General features: G+C 38.5%; 1 protein-coding gene across 2 annotated transcripts in view; it reads right to left on the bottom strand.

The window, feature by feature from the left end:
• Positions 1-761: 761 nt before the first annotated feature.
• rab22a (RAB22A, member RAS oncogene family) overlaps positions 762-23041 on the bottom strand; it is a 64791-nt gene continuing 42511 nt past the window's right edge. Inside the window, exons 1-5 of one of the 2 annotated variants that reach the window (XM_043710087.2) lie at positions 20142-20348; positions 16807-16878; positions 15265-15371; positions 6891-7000; positions 762-6126 (exon numbers count right to left, since the gene is read on the bottom strand). In XM_043710087.2, the coding sequence (XP_043566022.1) occupies positions 6029-6126; positions 6891-7000; positions 15265-15371; positions 16807-16878; positions 20142-20231 (477 nt within the window). In that variant the 5' untranslated portion in view covers positions 20232-20348 and the 3' untranslated portion in view covers positions 762-6028. Of the gene's footprint in view, positions 6127-6890; positions 7001-15264; positions 15372-16806; positions 16879-20141; positions 20349-23041 lie in introns of those variants that run through there. The other variant, XM_043710085.2, reaches the window with a different exon arrangement.

Genomic DNA, 23041 nt, shown 5'->3' with positions numbered 1-23041 from the left:
TTTCTACTACAACATTCCTCCAAGCAGTCAGCCTCAAGAGGTCCTAGCAATTGGCAATGATTACCCATGAATCTGTCAATGTCTGTCCTTATAAATTTTGTTTTTTTTAATGCAACCAATACTTTTCAGAATAAATCAAATTATGTCATGGAGGCATCCCAGACCAGGTTACTAACTCCAGTTAGGCCTGATCGTCAATAGATGTGATTTTCTCACTAACACTTTCTATACGTGCAGCTACCAGTGTTGTGACTGACCGTTACCTAGGACTAATTTTGGACAGGACCTTGACTCTTTGCTGCCTTATGTCCTGTACTACCCTTTTGTTACTGTCACTAGTACTTTCCTCCAAAGAGATCTCATGTTAACACATCCCAAGGGAACCTAGCTCTGAAAGCATGACTGAAATCTCTTGCCCTCAGATATATTTGCTTCTTGCCTTTGGGTGGTCTCCATAATTGCTGTGTGTGCATAGCTACACTGCCTAGTTTCCAAGTTAAGAATTATTAAATTGCATCCATTCAGAATAAACAAGAGACTGGAGAGAAAACAGAAATACAAATGTTCTTTTAAAAAAAAAATTCAGAAACAGTCTAAGTATCAAAAGTTAAAAATCACAACACCAGGTTATAGTCCAACAGGTTTAAATGGGAGCACTAGCTTTCGGAGCGACGCTCCTTCACCAGGTGGTTGACGAAGGTGATTGTCAACCACCTGATGAAGGAGCGTCGCTCCGAAAGCTAGTGCTCCCATTTAAACCTGTTGGACTATAACCTGGTGTTGTGATTTTTAACTTTGTCCACCCCAGTCCAACACCGGCAACACCAAATCATAATTATCAAAACAAATTCATAGCATCAAATGTTGTACCTGTTATAAGGTGAAAGCGATAGCCAGGAAATGACAGGTTAGTTAGAAAGTGAAAGGCTCATTTATGAGAACAGTCAGATCTGTAGAGGGTAAGTCATGCCAGAACTATTTAAGTTTCTTTTAATTGTTTCACAGGATGTGGATGCCACTGGCTTGGCCAGAATTTGTTGTCTATTTCTATTTTTGTTTGAGATTCTGATTTAATATGTACTACAGCTGTTTACAAAGGCAAACAATTCAACAATTTATTTATAATGTGTAAGTCAGATAAAGGTACTGCAATAAATGTTTTGCTTATGAATTTTCATGCTTTAGATACAAAATGCTACACTAGTTTAAAAATTAAGTATTAAAAATATAAAATGAATGGAAAGATGGTCATGATGCAGAAAGCAAGCAGTAGGAATACATACACTTTTTGGATCAGTGGCATGTGGGTAATAGTATGTTCCAGTGCTTTCAGATGGGTGCTTATTGTTTTGTCATTTACACTAATATTCTGGACACAGCAGTTTAGATTTCTCTGAAGGTTGAATGTCTTTGGAATTTCTTCCTCAAAAAGCAATGGAAGCAGAATCTTGAAATACCTTTAAGAAAGAGGTAGGTTCTTGATTAGGACTGCAGAGTTAAATGATCTCACTGAATGTTCGAGCAAGATTGTTCACTGTATGTTTGCTGGTACTCAATTAAAGAGTCACAACAAACTGTTGGGAAGAATGCAAGTAATTGAAAGCATATTTGTGGAAAGAATAGCTGGCTGGTTTAAAGCAGAGAAAAAGCAAAGCACTATATTTTGGGAAAGAACTGGGCCTAAAGACTGAAAAAGTGAGGAAATGTTGACTATGTACAGTTGCCACAGAATACATCTCTGGCACTCATTTACAGAAAGGTTATTAGAGTAATGGAAAAAATAAAGAGTCACTTGACTGGCGTACATAAGAGGTTATATCTATGGAAGAAACTTAGTGGTTTCAGCAGAAGAGAGACAACTAAAGAGGATCCTAACTTTATAATGAAGTTGTAAGGATGGAAAGTAGAAGCTCCCAGTGGTTAGTGAATTGGCAAGAGGGTTGTGGTCACAGAATATTCCAAAAGAAAAAGGCAGGTGAACCAAGTTTTTTTTAAAATTAGCCCAGAGCTGTCAAACAGGAATTCTTTCCTGTAAGTGGTACAGAGGCAAAATCTATAGCAGTGAAGTAGTTAAATCAAGCTGTCATACAGGTACAATTGAGTGAATAATATTTATCTCTGTGGATTTTTGTTTTAAATTTCTAACCCAAAAAGGAATTTATACTTACATTATGTGTCACACATGCATTCTGCATAAACTGCAGGAGTATAACTCAGCATTACTGAGAATTGTGTTCATAAATATATATTTAAATACAATGGGAGATCAACAATGCTGGATCAAGAATCACTATGTACTTTCTATCAAGCCCTCTGATTTGCTGCCAATTAGCAGGGTTAAACCAGAAACTGAGTGTAAAACATCTCCAAAATCTATTTCCCTGCAGGTCTCAAGGGTAGAATTTTGTGACTTGAAGCAGTCACACAAAAGACAACCACAAAAGACAGGCAATCCAACTTATGTTCCTGTCTGCAAAGAGTACACCTGAAGTGGTAAAGGTTTAGGTAGAAAGCAGTGTACAAACCATTGGATCAATTATCAGGGCTTTTCAGGCATTGCTCCATGTGACAAATATCTTTGGGATAGATTGAGAGTTTCATCAGCAGCTGACGACAGACTGACTGCTCTTAATATGAATCAACTGATGTACAAAGTACATGCTTAAATGCTTGTCATTCAATTCCTTCGTGATAGCCCCAATCCATCCTATTACAATTAGCAACTGTATGGGTGGCTGTTACAGAGATACAACATCCCACTTTTAACCACAATGAGGGGTTCTCAACTGAGGTGAGGCAAGAATTACAAAAGATAGAGAGAGATGCCAGAAATCACTGGTTGACTTAGTTCATTTGAGTAAACCACAAAAAGACAGGTGCTAATCCAAATCCAATTTACCTAACATCACACTCCGTAAACATCCTTAATGTTGTTGCCAACAGTCTTTGCATGCTCCTCAAATGCTTTGGTCAATTCTAATCCCACTTTTACATATGCAGTTCTGGGAGAAACTTGCAACTAATTGAGGAAGCTACTCAAAATTTTTCCTGACTCTTCAAAGCAATTCAAGTGACCCCAAACCATTTAATTATCAAAATGATTTATTGCTCACAGAATGTAAGCACCTCTTCTCCAGAAGTCCATTAATTGCATTCTTGAAGGACCAATAAGCATTGAGTACATTTTCAAGTCCAGGCTCATAAGTTGATCAATATCCAGAAATTATGAACAATCCAAGCATCCAATCTCACTTGCTTTGTTTTTAATATGGCTGACACACCTATCCTTACCATCATAAGCATACCAGCTACTTTCATAGTGTCTTTGCCTTCAACAGGAAGTATCTTACATTAAATTCTCCTCCAGAATTAATGATGTTGTTATAAAGATTGATTATCAGTCTGTACTTAAGAACATACTAGCAAAGGATTGTTTTTAAAACTAAGAGAATGTGAATCCATTCAATAATTCATGTATTGAGCTCACTTCTGAAAGTGCTGAGTTTACCACTTCACAAAATGGAATCTGACATTAACACCATAAACATTCAAACAAGTGCAAAGTTAATTTGCTTATGAAACCCAGCAAAAATAATTCTTAACACAGAGGAAAGGGACAGGGACACAGAAAGCAATAGGACCTGCCTAATCTAAGAGCATTTGTTCATCCTACTTTTCTGGAAAAAAGTACATTTTGTTTACACTGTGGCGAGGTGGTAGCAGTCTCACATTGGATTTGGAGGTTATGGGTTTAAGTGCCACCCAAGGATGGGTACAAAAATACAGGCTGACCTTCCAGTGCAGTATTGTCAGAGGTGTAGATTTTCAGATGTTAAGCAAATTGCTCATCTGTCCTCTCAATTGGTCATGAAAAATCTCATAACATTATTTCAAACAAGCGCAGACAAGTGTACTCCAATGACTTCGTCAATGTTTATCCCTCAACCAACATTACCAAATCAGGTTATCTGGTCTTCAACATTCTGTATTTGAAGGAACAGGGGAAATTGATTGCTGTAACAATAACCAAACTTCACTAATTGAACAATGCTGAGACATCTTGATGCCATGAAAGGTGCTCTATAAATGCAAGTGTTTTTTCTTAATTTAGTGATATTTTCAGCTCCAACGACCTAACTTATTTACAACTAATGAGCTGGCACTGAATATCATCTACCAAGGTGACCATCCAGCTGGTCTCACTGTACTCCCAGCACAGAAGGGAGGAAAGTGAATTTTGCTGACAGTGGCACTTGCCAATCTATTTAAAAAGTTCACCAATTACACTTCACAACTTTTCACCAGAATTTCACATTCACTTTGCTTGCAAATAGAAATATAGGATAGAGCAAGAAAGTATTAACCTACAGACTCTTCTCATCTTCCTTAGTACAACATGATAGCTCCCAAGGGTGACTTTCAATTTGATGAAAGAAAAAAAGACCACCAAATATTTTTGTAAAAAACTAAAAGATAAAAGTACAATTTGATAACCTAAACCAGGTCAGTTTGTTAACTATAATCAATGAAGACTTTTTGACAATACAGTACTCTTCAAAAGAAAACTGGGTGGTCTTTGATCAAGTCTGGCCACCAAAATGCTCAAAATTGCATTAAGTTAGAATGATCAAGGAGGCTAGCGTTAATCTGGATGTTCCTTCAAAAAAAAACTTAAAGCAAACACACTCTTCTGATTTACATTTCTTAAAACTCTCAGCATTCACTAAATGAGCAAGGTTATCAGATATGCATTCACAGACAGATATGATTTCAGAAAACATTGACTTTGTTCCCATAGTTTGGGATCCAATCTAAAGATTTGGAAGTTAGTTTGAAGAATGTGCAAACTTCTGCCCCACATTTAGAAATACAGCCTCATTTCACCAATCAGAATTCAGCTGATTAAACACAACAGTCAAGAATACTTCCCTACATGCAAAACATTATTCTTTACTGTATACATATATAGGTTGTCTCCCCTTTTGAATGCAAAAACTCTTGATTGAGAGTAGATGGTTCACCTCCAGGCAAGAGATTCTGCAGTGAGCTTTGGCCAAGTGCTTCATTTGAAGCAGATCAAGGCAGAGCTCCAGACTGTCCTTACCGGATATTCACATGTTCAAACTTCCAGCAGTATGGTCATCAGCAGCAGGAGTACTTAACTCTTCTTCTTCTTAGTCAATGGTAGAACTTCCTAGCCAGCTCACATCAGGCCTGGGACCACATAATATGTGGTGTATTTATTCTATTAGCCTCCATGTTAAGTATAACTAAACATTTCTTCAAGACTAGTTCTAATTTTTCTCCAGTCCACAGTACATGAGCCATCATGTGACTTGCTTAGGAGAGACAGTACCTCATCTCACTTGGATATTCTTAATGGTCAAAGGAAACAGCTGAAGAGGATAACAGACAGATATTGAGGTGTTTTTGATCCTTTCAATCACACAAGCTAGAGTTCAATTAGTTGTGTTCTGAAAACTGAACCGTGTCTTCCTTAAACAAGAGGAAAAGGCTCTTGTTGGAGAGTTACATGGAGTAGTTATATACTTAGCTCTGCATTTCTGAAAACTGGGTTCAACAGGTTTTAACATAGGAATCACTTCAGATTGTTGCCCCTCAGAGTGCACTTTAAAAAGGGAATCCAATTACAAAACACAAACTAAACAAAGTGCTCCAGTTTTTATAATTTCCCTTTTTTATGCAATAACGAGGTTTACCTATACGCAAAGGAAAAACCCATAAAGTTTTGTTATGCACCTCTGCACCAGACTCCTGCTGAACATCATTTAAACCATCCCCTAGTTCATTGGTTTTTATACTTCTGGACGCAAAGTGTAAAACACAAGCAAAGTGTTGCTCAGAGCACTTTTATCGAGAAAAAAGGGAATTGTAATTTTGATACTAGCTATTACTCTTCCCTCAAGGAGAGCACAGCAGAAAAGCTGAATGCAAGAGGGATGGTTTTATAGGGATCCATCCTTCTTTTTACACGTTGCTCCGAAAAGATTCATTCATGGAAAAAAGGTCAGCAACAGTTACGTTTCGGGTCAGAAGGTTGTCTCCTGAGCTTGAATCCTTTATTGTTCGTTGCTGGATTGACAGCTGTTGAAGGAATCCGACGACCTAAACAGACAGGGGAAAATAAATTAAAATGACTTTGACCTACAACGGAGCAAAGAGTTTTAGAGAGCAGGCAGAAAAGTGAAATTAATGACAGAAACAGATCAGTCATAATCTTGCTGATTGGTGGAGCGGTCTCAAGGGGCAGAATGGTCTACTCCTACTCAGATTTCTCTTCTTTTAAGGCTTGGCCTCAGTCATAGCCTCCTCTGCCAAAATCCAGTACATCACTATTTGGCAAATGCTACAGAGGACACAGTCATTTCCTACAAAACTACATTGGGATTGTAATTTTAAGCATATACGATTGATAACTTTTGAACTTGCTCTTAGAAGATAAATGCTTATGATCACACAAAGTCAAATAAGCTTTCAGCAGCTCCTTAGATATTTTGAAACTCCAGACTTGAAGAGAAGACACAGAAGGGCAAGAAAGATTATTTGGTTTGACTGTAAGCCTTGAAACTCAGGAGTTATTCAGTAGCTTCTTTATTATTTTACATCAGAAAGGTTTGTCCCATTGTAGCAAAATTTAAGAGATGTGGAGTTGAGATGCATAGTTAAGATCCCAAACTGCAGAATGCCACCTGAACAGCTAGGTTCAGTTGGGCATTAATAACCTCTCATTAGTTCAGTGGCAACCAACAACATATTCAAGATTCGCTCTCCATTTTTCCTTGGAAAGAAAGACAATGAAACTTTCTTAAAGTTAATTGTTTGAGATGCTGCATACTTGATGTACTTTGTATAGCTAAGGCCATACTCACTGATTTCTGCAAACAGCTCATTAATGTTAATGGCATTTTTGGCACTAGTTTCCACAAAGATTGCATGAATGGAATCTGCATAATCCTTGGCATCCTTTTCAAGTACTTCCCTGTAATAAAAGGATAAACAGATGAGTTTAGGCTTGCTTTGTATAATTCAGGAAAGATTTTCAGTAAAGGATTAATATAATTGTGCAATAGCAAGTTAGGTTACATCTGCTTCAAACCTCTCATTTATTGAAAAAGATTAAATTAGATGTTTGGTCAGCAGTTTTTGGGGCCTGTTTGGAGGGAATAGACCCAGACTCAATTCCAGCCCTGGGTGATAGTATGGAGTTTGCATATTCTCAGCCTGTTTGCGCGAGTTTCCACTGGTGTGCTGGTTTCCTCCCACAATCCAGAGAAACGTAGGTTAGATGGATTGACCATGGTAAATGTGGGCTTACATGGATAGGGTAGGATGCCCCTCAGAGGTCAGTGCAAAGCTGATGGGCCAAATGGCCTCTTTTTGCACTGTAGGGATTCATGTTTTTTAAAAACCTATCAGTTCCTTAAGTCAGTAATACTATTGCTACCTGAAGCTGTCTTCTGCCCAGAAACAAAATCCAACTCAATTCCAAATATGGCTAAGGGAATGTTTAGGAAACAAGGCTAAACTGTTTCTCACTATTATAACAAGTGTAGAGAAGAGCACTTTCTCTTAGTCAAAGTACAATCAGGTCTCTGAAGAGTTCAAATAATCAGTGTTAATTTTATTTCTAAAACTAAGATTTGATAGGGCCATCAGATCTCAAGTTGGTTGTCATGAAGGACTGCAGAATGGCATGATGCTTCACTGCTAACCTGGCATCTCTCTCCAAGGCCAGTACTTTAAATTGGCATATCAAGGCATTTGGAGCTGCTTGTAAATTTCAGCTCCAGACTGATCATCAATTTCTTTTCTCTCTCCCCAGAACAAAGTTGATGGAAGTACATTATATACTACAGTTAAAAGTCTTAAAACATCAATCCTTTCTGCACTAACAAACATTCTGTTGGAATCTATCTACTGAAACTAGACAAAACTTGTGTACTCTGAAGGAGCTGGATCCATCTGTTCAATAGCTGATCATGTTGAAGTCCAAAGGATTGATACGCTAAAAGTCATGTGGGGTTTAATATCACATCTCACTGTGCAGAAACCAGCAGATGGGAGTGTTGAACAAAGACAGTGTTTGGTAAAATTTGCAAGAGCTATGCTTTAATAACTTGATAGCATGCACTGTCACTAACGTTTATGGGAATTGTTAATGCTCACTTTCTAGAAAAGGCTGCAAATGATTGCAGATGACACTGAAAAAGGTGGGGAAGTTGCAATAAAGAAATAAGAAATTTACAAATGGAAATGGATAGATTAAGTGAACGGCCCAAAATTTGGCTTTTGAAGTTTAACATGGATAAGAATGAGGTTATCCATTTTGGTCAGAAGAACAGGAAAGCAAATTATGTAAATGGAGACAAACTTCAGAACGCTTCATAGCAGAGGGATTGTACAAAGCAAACATGCAGGCATTGCTAGTAGTAAGGATGACAAATGAAGTTCTGGCATTTATTGTTAAAGGAGAGTATAAAAAGAAGGAAGTGCTGCTACAATTGTGTAAGGCCTTAGAGGGACCACACTGAGTACTGCATACTACTTTGGTCCTCTTGAGGAAGGACTTGGTTGTATTAGAGGTAGTTCAGAGGAGGTTCACTAGATTGATTCCAGAGATGAGGGGTTTCTCTTATGAACAGATATTATAGCCCTAAACTATTCGCTCTCTGGAGCTTAGAAAAATGGAGAGGAGAGGTAATTGGGTGTTTAAGATGGGGACTGACAAAGTAGACAGGGGACAGTATGTTTCCTAAAGTGAGGCAATCTGGACTGAGGAGTCATAGTTTTAGAATAAGAGGTAGCAAATTTAAACAGAAGAAGAGAAATTACTTGTCTCAAAGGGTCATGAAACTATGGATTTCACTATCCCAGAATGCAGTGGCTGCAGGGACATGGAGTACATTTAAGACTATAAGAAATAGGAGCAGGAGCAAGCTGTTCAATCTTGTGACCCTGCTCTGCCATTCAAATTGGATCGTGGCTGATCTGACACTCGTGTCCACCTTCCTGCCCATTCCCCATAAAGCTTGATTTCCTTCCTATGGAGAATCTATCTTAGCCTTAAATATATACAAGGATTCTACCCCTGTAGCTCTGTGTGGCAAAGTGTTCCAAAGACTCTCAATCCTCAAAGAAATCCCTCCTCATCTCAGTCTTCAATTGGCGCCCCTTTATTAGGAGGATATGTCTCCAGTCCCAGATTCTCCCATCAGGTAAAACATCTCAGTATTTCTCCTTAAGAATCCAAATTGTCTCAATGGGATCACCTCTCATTCTTCCAAACTCCAGTTAGTAGAGCTCCAACCTGTTTAGCCTTTGCTCATAACAATCCCTTCAGACCAGGGATCAGAGCTAACCTTTAATGAACTGTCTCCAATGAAATTATATCTTTTCTTAAATAAGCTTTCTGCAGTCTTTCTCCATTTAAATAATACCCTGTTCTTTTGTTCTCCCTTCCAAAACAAATAGCTTCACATTTTACCACCTTATACTCCATTTATCAACTTTTTGCCCCTTTACTTAACCTATCAACACATCTCTCTAAACTGTTTGTATCCCTCTTGCAACCTGCCTTTCCACCTATTTTTGTGTTGCTTGCAAACCTGGCTATAGTACATTCGCTTCCTTCCTCAAAGTCATTAATAATATTGCAAACTGCTGTATTCTCAGCACAATCCCGGTGGAACCCTATCAGTTACATATCGCCAACCTGAAGAACCCCACCCCCCTCATCAGGAGGAGATTGATTTTTCAAAAAAATTAGTACCGGGTTGAAGGATTATGGAGACTGGGCAGAAAATGGAGCCAAAGTGTGATCAGTCATCAAATAGCTGAACAGGCTCAAGTTGCCAATTCTTGCTCCTAGTTTTTTTTGGTTGTATTACAATTATAAGTTACCACAATAGTGCTGCCATTTTAAATTCACACAATTCTGTTTCAAAAGACAATAAAATGGAGAAAGCAGCATCTCAGGAGGATGCTTTGCCAACATTTATATCAAAGTAACCAACTGTGTTAAATATTACAAGCAATCTAATCATTTGAGACTGATAGGACTGCAGTGTTATTTTTATACCATAGACACCAAGTTAAAAAAAACCCTGTAAATTAAAAGTAGGTGATGCTTCTTTTTTCTTTTACTGTTCTCTCATTATATTTCCTCCACATCAGTGGAAAGAAAACCTCTGGTATAAAGATTTTGGAGAGTGCAGCACATAGTTAGGAAGGGATCAATGGCTAGCACAGATGGAGATAAGTATACATGACTTTAATCCTGTCTCTACAGTGCTTAAAAGAGTGACCAAGACTGAGACCTGAATGTCAAAGGGTATTTGATATACAAGAGTAACAGAAAGCCAAAAAGATTTGGTGCGATAATTAATGGTATTTTCTAAGTGCTGAGCAATAACCTTAATTGAAAGGTACAGTTTGGGTTGAGATAACAAATATGTAAAGCAAGAGGCAACTTGTGAGAGTAGTTTATAGGCCCCCTAACAGTAGTCACTCTGTATAACAGAGCACACTGGAAGAATAGGGCACCCAAAAAGTGCACCACAATAATGAGTAACTTTAATCTACATGCGGATTGGGAAATTCAGAATGGCAAAGATAGCCTGGAAAGTGAGTTCCTGAAGTATATACTGGAAACACTTTAAGAGTACATTCTACAGCTATCCAGGGAACAGGCTATTGTGAGCCTAGTGATGTGCAATGAGACAGGGCAAATCAATCACCTCAGATAAAGAGTAACTGGTGATGCTGATCATATTGCAATTGAATTTCATGCTCTATTTGAAAAGAAACAGAGTGGGTGATGATTAGTGTTTTAAACCTAAAATAAATGAATATTCAATCAAGGATGCTAGCCAGGAATATAAAACCAGATAGGAAGAGCTTCAACAGATACCTGAACTGAAGAGAAAGTAAAGCCAAGATCTTTCTCATGCCAGAATGTCTCTCTTTTTCAGGGGAATTGATAATGGGAAACAAATTAATGGCAGGGATTTTGACAAATATCTTGTATCTGTCTGCATACTATAAGGCTGAAACTTGCCATAGACAATTAAAAATCAAGGGGTGACAGGGAATAAACTTAAAGCAAACAACCATTAAGGAAAAAGTGCTAAGAACTGCTGGACCTAAAGGTTTTCAAGTTGCCAGGATCAGATGGCCTGTATCCTAGGAAATGCAAACTGGTGGTGGCGCAGATGATTGTTACATGGGTTCTAATATTCCAAAATTCCTTAGATTCTGTAGGGTCCCAGGAAACTGGAAAATAGTAAATCTTGCACTCTAAGAAAAGGAAGGTGGCAGCAAAGAGGAAATGACAGGTCAATTAGCTTAATATCCGTCATAAGGAAAGCACTGAAATGTATTATCAAGGTAAAATGAAAAGAACTGAAGAAATCACAATGTGGTCAGGCAGAATGAACATTGCTTTGTGAAAGGGAAATAGTTAATTTGCTTAACTAATCTATTAAATTTTTTTTGACAAAGTAAGATTCACAGTGAATATCAAAGAACCAGTAGATGTAGTGGGTAGGGATTTTCCAAAAGTGTTTGATGGTGTCACAAAGGTTGCTGCACATGGTCTAGAGGTAGTACATTAGTATGGAAAAAGAATGGGGAAGCTAACAGGAAGCAGAGATGAGCGGGCCTTTGCAGGTTGGCAAGCAAAATGCCACAGGGATCAGTGCTGGACCTCAAATGCTTAGAACCTATAATCGACAATTTGGATGAGGAGACAATGTATGGTAACTAAATTTTCTGTGGACACTAAAATAGGTAGGAAAGTAAGTTGTCAAAAGGTGGTAAAGAATCAGTAAAGTAACAGACATGAGTGAACAGAAGTTTGATAATGGAGTTCAATGTTGGTAAAATGAGCTTGACTATTTTGGCAGAAAGAATAGACAAATGGTTTATGACTTAAGTGGAGAAAGATTGCAGGACTTGGTGGTACAGTGGGATCTGGGTGTCCTGGTTCATGAATCACAAGGTTTATTATGCAAACATAGGAAAAGATTAGGAAGACAATTAGAATGTTGTCATTTACTGAAAGGAAAATAGAACATAAATAGGGAAGTTTTACTAAGAGTACATCTGGAGTGTAGTTTACCTCCTTATTTGAAAAGGCTCACTTGATTCATTCCTTGGTTGAGAGCTTATATTATGAAGAAAGGTTAAAAAAAAACGTTAGTCGATATCTATTAGAGTTTAGAAGAATGAAAGGTGATTTTATTTATAAAATAAGATTGAGTGGGGACAATCTAAAATAAACAATGAGAATATTCCCTTTTGTGGGAGGCACTAAAACTTACAGGATACTGGTCTTAAACTTCTCTGTCTTATTCTTAAACTGAGAAAAGAGAAAGCTTTTGCTTTCAGAAGCTGTTACAGGGTGAAATTCTCTTCCCTGAAGATAGTGGAGGCTGGATCTTTAAAGTTATTTAAGGCTGAGTTCGATTTTTGATAGACAAGAGTCAAAGATTATGGGATGTAGACAGGAGAGTGGAGCGGAGATCACAACTAGGCCACATTGAATGGTGGAGCAGGCCTGAAGGACTAAGTAGAATTAAGAGTAAGCTAATGTTCAGAAGCTTATAGGCTAACCTTACTTCAGCAAAAATAAACTAACAAAACTGAAAATGAAGGGAAAAGACGACTATCTACCTTATTTACTTAACCCCCCCAACATAGGGATTCAGTCTTATCATTATTAAGGCAACCTAGATTGTAGATATTTCTGGGTCTCATATTAAAATGGTTGCTCACAAAGTGTTGCTGGATATGTCATCTGTCTAACATCTGTCTAATTAAGGTGGTCATCCTGAGCAACAGCCTTATTGCAAAGCATCTGTATGAATGCTAACATATTCAATGCTTACTCGGTGACACATCCTCAAAAAGAAGGAAGTATGAATAAATGATCAACTGGAGGATATTACTAACAGAGATTGTTCATATGTCATCCAGACATGCAGCAAGTTAATAACAATCGATTAACAAACTGTTTTTCACCATAGTTCAGCAGTTTTGCTATTACTTTATTAATAACTGCCAATAAAAGCTGCAAGATAGATATTCTCAGTACATGAATTTCCTTACAGCACTTATCCAATCTTAATCCTGCTTATAGGTTGTTTAAAAGACTACTTATTTTTTGATTGGATAAAAAATAAAATGGGAAAGATACAGCTTTAAATTAAGTGACTGTGAAAGATATTGCAACTTAAAAAGAAATGAGTTACCAGAACTCATTTTATGTTGTATCCACGATATTTGCATTATTCAAGCAATGCTGGAGGATACTAGACACCTCAGATCAGCAGCAGTTTTGTCCAGTGTCAGACTGTTGATTATTTTTCCCAACTGGTACCAGTTGTGTGTTCAGAAGTACTCAGCATTGTAACAACCTTTTGATTGGTTCATGGGCAAGTGCCTACAGCCTGTTTTGGGCAGTACAGGAGAATCATCTAGCCTTTGAGGGGGAAAATCTCTCTATAATCCCTCAATTGGTGAATTGAGAGAGATTCTCAGCAGCTAGCTACTCTCTTGCTATCTCACTGCAAATTCCATTCTTGAAGGATTTAAAAAAGGAAACAAAATCACTTTCAGGGACACCAAAAAGGCAAATCGTTAATGAAAGAAACATTGAGAATTGTGATCAGAGAATCCCTACAGTGTGGAAACAGGCCATTTGGCCCTAAAAGTCCACACCAACCCTCCAAAGAGTGACCCATTCTCCTATCTTATTACTCTATATTTAGTCTGGATGAAACTGGAGCACCTGGAGGAAACCCTCAGACACGGGGAGAATGTACAAACTCCACACAAACAGTCACCCGAGGTTGGAATTGAACCCGGGTCCCTGGCACTGAGGCAACAGTGTTAATCATTAAGCCACCGTGCTTGCCTAAGATATGTTTCTAATCTCATGTCCTCAAAGAGTTGGATAGATTTGGAGAGGAACTAAAGGTAAATATCTCATTGACTCTTGTAAATTTGGGCTAATGCCAGGGCTGTACTTTAAAATTTTTCATTTCTTCCTCGCCCAGAATGCAAATTTTGTCTCTTTCTCAGTATTTGTATGGAGACGTTTTAAAAAAAAGTAGAATCTAGATTGAAGAGAACAAGTTAAGTTTGCAATTCACACTTTCAAATAATGGCAGAAAAGAAACAATCCATTTATCAAAATTGGCCGTTTAGAATTCAGGGAAGTGTTTTCTTTTGACATGGGTTTATCAGTTTTGTAAATTGAAACATCGAAGGGCTTGATTAAATCTTTTCACATTTGTGATAAGTCTAGGAATAATGGGACTCGATTTCTAGTGTTCTACCCGATCAGTCATGACTAATTTATAGGTAATTATGGGTGGCACGGTGGCACAGTGGTTAGCATTCTGCCTCACAGCGCCAGAGACCTGGGTTCAATTCCCGCCTCAGGTGACTGTGTGGAGTTTGCACATTCTCCCAGTGTCTGCGTGGGTTTCCTCCGGGTGCTCCGGTTTCCTCCCACAGTCCAAAGATGTGCAGGTTAGGTGAATTGGCCATGATAAATTGGCCGTAGTGTTAGGTGAAGGGGTAAATGTAGGGGAATGGGTCTGGGTGGGTTGCGCTTCAGCAGGTCGGTGTGGACTTGTTGGGCCGAAGGGCCTGTTTCCACACTGTAAGTAATCTAAGTAATCTAATCTAATCTAGACATCTTCAGTTTGCAACCCCTAAGCTGTGGGGAATAGTCCATTTTCCAAGTGTCGGAGGATCCTGCAGCAACTCCCAACACAGTTCACATAATTATTGTACCTTCTGAAAGATCAGGATGCAAGAAAAAAAAACTTTTCTAGATTTACGCATGAGATGGCACACAGGAACAATTTATTTAAAAATTCAAATCACATTCTAGGCTCAGTAGCAGTTCCACACAAAGACAGACAGAAATAGTTTAACACTTACGATTTTTTCTGCCTATCTGCCAAAAATTATCATTCAACAAATTATAAATGAATGTCTTGTTCCTGTCAGTGGGTAGGAGAGTACAGGCCTGAAATGAATGCCATTCTTTGTCCTTTACTTCCATGTTCTGGTTCATTTGCTTATGAGACTGGCGAACTAGAGGCAAATACTTGCCTTGTGAAGAGCATTTTATCAAAGCACAATGCTTAATATTCTTAAAAAGCAACAAGTTATTAAACATTAAAGCACACTGTCAAAGGTTCACACCAACTCTGGCACAGTGCAATATACCTGGCATCAGTCAGATCACATTTGTTTCCTGCAATTGCTACAACTATGTTTGGAGGTCCATGTTGTCGCAGTTCCTTCACCCAGTTCTTCAACGTTTGTAATGTCTCCTGTGCAAGGGTACGAACAGAGTAATTAGTGCAAAAAATTAAATTGATACAACATGTCTCATGTGAGTTCCAATAAAAAAGCAACTGATTTTCAACTTTTTTTTTTGACATGTCCTATACACCCCGAGACAACATCTCAAGAAGAATTAACGGTAAATGATCAATTAGCTAATTGTAATCATTTCTACTTTGTCTTCTTTTGGACAGTTAGAATAATCGTCCACAAGAGATTGCTCACCAGCACCTGCTGACAAGATACAGGCAAGCAACATCAGGATCACTTGCTTGCACTTCAAGTAACAAGCACTGCTAAACTTGCTCTAGTTTCCATGACTTACCTTTATACAGAAGAGAGCAATGCACTGGAAGCCCAAGCTTGCCCATTATCTATACTGAATGAAAGTTAAACTGCATCACTGGAACCAGTCACATGCACTGCAAATGTCCTTTCTTCAGTTGTATATCTTTTTCTTTAAAAAAATAACTATTTTGTTCTCGAAATTCCTTTTTTACAGGATGGACAAGCTTCATTATACAGATTGGAACTATGTATGTACCTGGTGAAGGAGAAAAGCTTCAGACAGCAAAAGGGGAGTTGAAAAAGTAGGAGTTAAGATATGATAATACCGTCTAACGATATTATCCTGAACGGAGTGGATATTGTAGGAGCTGCCACAACATTAAACTAAGTGAGCAGCTCTTTCATTTATCGTTTCCCTGGTTTATAAACAATGAATTTATCCAAAGAAAGCGTACTAAAAATAAACTAAATGACCCCTTCGCTGAATTTAAAAAAAATGAATTCCTCAACAAATTGTCATTACGTGCCTCTTCCATCAAACAGCAACAGAGTGATCAATCTGGAGGAATGGCACAGAGGAACTAACAAGTTTAAACTTAAGGACAAAAAAGTTGTATCTACAAATATTCACTTGGTGAGAAAGGAGGATGTCAGAATGTAACATTCCAGGTGTTTTGAATGTTTTTGCATTCTCATAGTGGTCATATCACCATTAATCCCAGCCTCATGTCCGAGGAGTATAGGTTTAACTTCCATTATGGCAGATAATGATATGTGAATTCAATATAAATTTTGAATTACAAGCTGGCCTAGTTGTGACACTATTGTTCGGAAGAAGACATCCTGATCATCAATGCCTTTTTCACTAAGAAATGGGTCATCCTTACCTGCTCATCTGCATATGGTGCCAGACCTACAGCAACGTAGTTGACTCCTAAATGTCCTCTAACCAGTTCGGATTTCTCTTCACAGATGCTGCCAGACCTGCTAAGTTTTTTCAGTAACTTCGATTTGTGTCCTCTAAGCAATCCTCTTGGGGATGGGCAGTAAATACTGGTCTCACCAGAGATGCCTGCATCTCTTGAAAATGAATAGAAAAAAAAAATTCCATCCTGAAAATAACTGTTTTCTTACCTCTTTTGTGATATCATACACAATGATTGCAGCAGCTGATCCACGATAGTACATCGGCGCTAAAGCACGGAACTGTTTGGGGAAGAAATGGAAAAACTGTTAAACCAATAGGAGAATTGAGGAAATGCAACATGGTAATGGAAGAGAAAACTTGCATTTACGTTTAATTGCTCAGATCCTTGCTAAGCATAGTCAACTACTTATTTTTGAATTGTAATCACTGTTGGAATGTAGGAAACACTGCAACTTGCAGTTAGGTTCCATGAACAGCAATGAGATAAATGACGAGATCATAATGTTGTTCACAGACAAGTGTTGAGCAGAGCACTTCTTTTCAAACCATGTACACTACCTTGTACTGCATGTCGAAAGAGGGCTACAGTCGAGACACTGTATGAATACAAGTTATTGTTGCTGCTAATTATTTCACCAACAAGGTGACTTTAGTTGATTGAATTTGGTCCACCCTCAGTAATGAGAAACAGCAGGTTAATGTCACCATCATGAAGATTGATTCCTCACTAAAATTCATATGAGGAGTTTAAATGTAATTAAGTTTGACCACTTGTGTAAAACATAAGCAGGCTCCAAACTGAACAGCAAAAAAGCTATTTTGAAGCAAACATGACTGCCATTGTTCAGTGAAGGTTCAGCCAAACTCAGGTATGTCACGCAAAGGAGCAAAATTAGCCTTTGGATTAATCTCTTTCTCCTGGACAGAATTCTGTAATTTGTGCAGAGGTTTTGTCAAGTCTTTAACTTTTAAAGAAAAGAGCCTCTGTGGACACCACAGACAAGGGATATGCACAGCAAATGAGGCATCACACAAACATACATTCATCGACAATCAGCACTTTCCATTCCTGGTCATGATAGCACTTAACAAGTGACAACTGACTGAGGGAGGTTCCAATATATCCTTGGAAGAGACAGTGCTGGTGGGAATCAGAAAGTGTATGACAGACACCATGGTCACAGGCAGAGAAGGGAACTCTTGTCAAGAGGTATGTGGCCTCTGCACTGCATGTATATACATGTTCCTGATCAGAGATCAATCCCATCTATCTACATTCACAAGCTCCATATTGTCTCACCAAATGCTTTCTCCTATCGTGAGCAAATACCCTGCACTATAAACCCTTCAGCTTTCCCGCTCAGGCTCCCAGGAGCAGGATCAACCTCATCCATGTGGTAGATCAAGGAGAAAGGTATGACTCCTGTCACTAGCAACTGCCTTGGACACCAGCTCAAAGAGCAGCATCACGTAACAAAAAGATTAGGTTACAACTTGAAACCTAACAGTGACACAGACCGGATGAGGGATAGCAGCAACCATGCCAGGCGCAAGGGGCACCACGTATGCTACATTTACAAGGTGCATTATCACATACTAGTTTTGCTGAGGAGGAATCAGACAAGGAGTTTGAAAAGCCAACATTCAGAAGTTGGCTGATGGCTTTGACAAACCAAATTCTTATTTCAATGAACAATCTGCTGAAAATAACCTATTGGTTGTGGCTAGAGGCGGCAGTTGATAACTGCTTTTTAGCCCAATTAAGAAACTTGAGTGGCTCTAGATTTCCCTTTGCATTTCCCTATAATTTCAATTTAATCTTAACAAAAATATTACTTCTGAACTATGTTGTACTATAATGATTCTTCTCTGTGCGAGATAAATTAGACTGATCACTATTAGTAATGTCAGCAAAGAAAGAGTTAAGGAGCCTAAGTTAATATCTAAGTTGCAATATGATATTGAATATTGACTAACATGTCTTCACAGCAAACCATTCCACAATTTCTACATTACTGGAATTTGTAAACTCTGTCCATCAATCACTGATAAAGGCCTCCTCATTGTGACAGTGTTTCCAGATAACAGAAGTTTGATGAGTGAACCTTTTCGTGCTCTATGGCTGGCTGAGTTGCTGTCACATCAACGTGATTCTCTTCGTGACTAACCACATGGACTCAAGATACTCACATTCAAGGGCATTAAGTCCAATGTGAAAGACACTAAGATTACAGTATCAATTCTTTGTGCACTTCTGTTGATAAATATAGCAATAAACTCTTTGTATACAGTAGTAACAGGAATGTTTTTGTCTATTGCGCCGACCCCTCCAAACAACAGTGCTTTCCTTATCATCATTCTGAAATTAATAGTGATGAGTCTCATTATCTAATTAAGGTTTATTCTGTCCTTTTTTATAATCTTTCACAGTTTTCTGAACTATCAATGCTGCTAACAATCTGTTTCATGATACTATCACCATCTTCCTAGAATAAGGTTGTCTAAACCTTCTCCTTTTTGACATTCTGAACTTTAAATTGAGTCTAATAACACTATTGTCAATGCAACATATAATTCCAAATTACCCCACACTTCCTTTTACAGCCAACATCACCAAAAGCAGATTAACATTCTCAATTTACTCTTGTTATTGTTTATGAGACCCTGTCAACTTAGAAAAAATAAGTACTGCTTTGGCCACATAATAAGATTGACTGCTTTGAGATAGAGAGACTGGATGTGGTATAATATAAGTGCACATCTTATCATTTTGATTTATATCTCTGGGTGAAAAACAGGTGACAGCAAATCAGCATCTTATTTTACAACTTAAACAATTTGTCTTCTCAACTACTTTTTTGAAACAAAGTAGGTCAAGGTATAAAATGCACATCCAGTTAACTATCACCTGATTATCTGCAGATAGAGATTAAATATATTTGATGATGTTCCTTAAGGTCCGCTGCTAAGCCAGGAAGCTTTGGCTCAAGTCCCACCTGCTCCAGTACTGTGTAATAACATCCACGAACCAGCTGATTAGAAAATATGTTTTAAAAATCTTACCGTCACATCCTCCCTGAATCTCTTGCCTGAAACCCTAACTATATTCCTTGCACCATCAGCTAATGGGATTTACTTTGTCTTGACTACCTTACGTAAGCTGTTAAAATTGTGTACGCCTCAGAAAAAAAAGAATAGGCTTATGGTGCATTGGCAGTGCCATATCTCTCAGCCAGGAAGTCCAGCTTCATATCTCACCTGCTCCAGAGCCAATGATAACATCTCTGAATAGGTTGATTAGAAAATCTCTCTCAAAATGCTTGATGTGCTGCTGTGTCTAAATTACATTGCTGTATTGCCATTGGGAATAGTTTTAACCTTGACAAAATAGCAGCAAATAAATGAGGTTTTGCATTGTTTTATACCAAAAAGGGTGATGTATACCTAACTATCTATATACCTACACCAATGGCAGGATAAGTGCTGAACTATTGGAGGTGGAGTAGGCTATGTTTTCCTCCATGGTTAGCTGCGCACTTACATTGTCACTTTGCTCACACTGGTCCATACAGATCCGCCCTGTACAATAAGGAAAGTAGGAACTCCAACATGAAAAATACAAAAAATGCATTTAAAATGAAGACACACATGGATTCTAAGCAGGCACTGTTGCCTAAATATTGATGCAAATATGTACAAACTGCTGTCCAATAAAAAGGGTGCAGATTCTAACACACACACACACACACACACACACACACACACACACACACACACACACACACACACACACACACACACACACACACACACACACACACACACACACACACACACACACACAATGTAACATGACATTATAACTTCATTCCCTGAACCTGTTCTACAGTATAAATGTAACATTAAATACCTGGTTCCATTTCTCAACCTATATTTAAGGTAAATTGACTAATTTCTTAGGCCCATTTTGAGCTTAACTGTTTGACCAAACTGCAACCTTGTCAATTAGATTTAAAGAATTCAAATTCTCCAAAATTTCAAGAAACAGCAGTTATAATAGGATTGTCAGGAAATGTATCGAAGGATTTTTTAAATATATAGGTTATAATATCATTGTAATGCCAGGACTATTTTAAGATTGGAAAGAAGGGTACATCTCGTGTGAAAATGTGGTTTCAGCCCAAATTGCTTAAAATTTTGCTAAAGAATGGATTTAGGAGTCTCTTGCCTCAGTTGACTAGATGGCATGTGATTCAAGATAACAGTAACAGCTAAGGAGAAGCTGGAAACCGCCTCATCATGCTAGGTGGAATTTTAGAACACTAACATTGGCAAATCACCATTGCCAAAAATTGCCAAGAATGCAACTCAGGATACAACCATAATTCCTCAGCAGAACCTCTTTCCTAGCCCTGCCTCTGTCATTAGTAACTTTGTGGACCTGTCCCCCTCACTCCAGACTACTCTCCATCCCAGAAGAGATTACCTTGGCACCAGGTAGGCTAGACAACTTTAAGGCCTGTCTATCTTTGCAAAGAATAGTAACTATTCTTCTAACTATGCTTTCTCCTATTACTGCAAGATTTCTCTTCCACGGTTTTGTGGTCAGTGCAATCATTTGTCCTTAGTTTGTACCCTTATCCACACCAGGAGCAAGAACCCACTATCCTCTTTGCACAGTCCACGTGAGTCCAAAATAAGAGATGAGGATTGATTGGACTATAAATGTCGCATAGATTAGTTGGGCCTGTTACAATGTCAATACACATTATCTTAAACTTTCCTGCGTAATGTAAATACAGAAATTTCAAAGCAAATCAATGTAATTCATTGTAAAGCTTCAGTTACATTAATTTGAGCAGCACACATCTGCTCGGTACCAATACACAGAAAAGATGCTGGCATGAAATTTATGCCCTGGCTCTTCCTAATAGAGGTTTATAAAATCATGAGGGGTATGGATAAGATAAATAGACAAAGTCTTTTCCCTGGGGTGGGGGAGTCCAGAACTTGAGGGCACAGGTTTGGGATGAGAGGGGAGAGGGGAAAGATATAAAAGAGACCTAAGGGGCAACTTTTGAATGCAGAGGGTGATATGTGTATGGAATGAGCTGCCAGAGGAAGTGGTGAAGGCTAGTACAATTGCAACTTTTAAAAGGCATCTGGATGAGTATATGAATAGGAAGGGTTTGGAGGGATATGGGCCAGGTGCTGGCAGATGGGACGAGATTGGGTTGGGATATCTGGTCGGCATGGATTGGTTGGACCGAAGGGTCTGTTTCCGTGCTGTTCATCTCTATGACTCTATAACAGCAGACAATGCAAAGCACATGTCATGTGTGCTCTGACCAAAGGCATGTTAAAGAATAGCATGCCCAAATGTATCTTGCAAATTTCCTTGAATGCATGCAGTATGAACAAGCCCATCTACATTATGCCAATTGTGTTGAATTTTGGAATTACATTATTTCAACAACTGTCCTCTGTCTTTTTCTCATCAGTTTGCAGTTTATGATGCACAGTATTCATGGTGCATGATCATTTCTTTTAAATTAAGTCTAGTTGGGTTTCCCTTTTGAAATTGTTAAGAAATCAGCTGTGGGATATTGTATAATTGGCCTCAGTGCATCATACCTGATATGGATATAAAGCCATTTAAACAAGCTGGACAGCAGCAGACTGGAAGAACACAGCAAGCCAGGCAGCATCAGGAGGTGCAGAAGTCAACGTTTCTGGTGGAACCCTTCTTCAGGTCCTGAAGAAGGGTTACACCCAAAATGTTGACTTCTCCAACTCTTGATATCACCTGGCTTGCTGTGTTAGATTAGATTAGATTACTTACAGTGTGGAAACAGGCCCTTCGACCCAACAAGTCCACACCGACCCTCCGAAGAGCAACCCACCCAGATCCATTCCCCTACATTTACCCCTTCACCTAAAACTACAGGCAATTTAGCATGGCCAATTCACCTAACCTGCACATCTTTAGACTGTGGAAGGAAACCCATGCAGACACAGAGAGAACGTGCAAACTCCACACAGACAGTTGCACGAGGCGGGATTTGAACCCGGGTCTCAGGCGCTGTGAGTCACTGTGCCACCGTGCTGCCCGGATCTTCCAGCATCCTGCTGGTCTACCTCAGATTCCAGCATCTGCAGTTCTTTTTGTCTCTATCTAACCAAGCTGAGCATAACACCAGTAATAATTGCTTAAAAACAGGAAACTGTTTAGTTTAACTACATTGACACAAACTGTATGAATAGTTCAGTAAGCACAGATCTTTACATTAGATCATTCTACTACAGGTAATAACAGTTTTAATAAATTATCTATTTCAAAACTGTGGGCCTACGATATCCCTTTGTACATAACTCTTTCCTTTTATTTTTATATTGATTTTTATATTGCCCTTTGATACAATTTCATAACTTATGCTTTTT

Source organism: Chiloscyllium plagiosum, unplaced genomic scaffold, assembly GCF_037043375.1.
Source record: "Chiloscyllium plagiosum isolate Xiang-an unplaced genomic scaffold, Cpla_swu_hap1 HiC_scaffold_15, whole genome shotgun sequence".
NCBI lineage: Eukaryota > Metazoa > Chordata > Chondrichthyes > Orectolobiformes > Hemiscylliidae > Chiloscyllium > Chiloscyllium plagiosum.
This window is presented reverse-complemented; position numbering and strand designations above follow the sequence as displayed.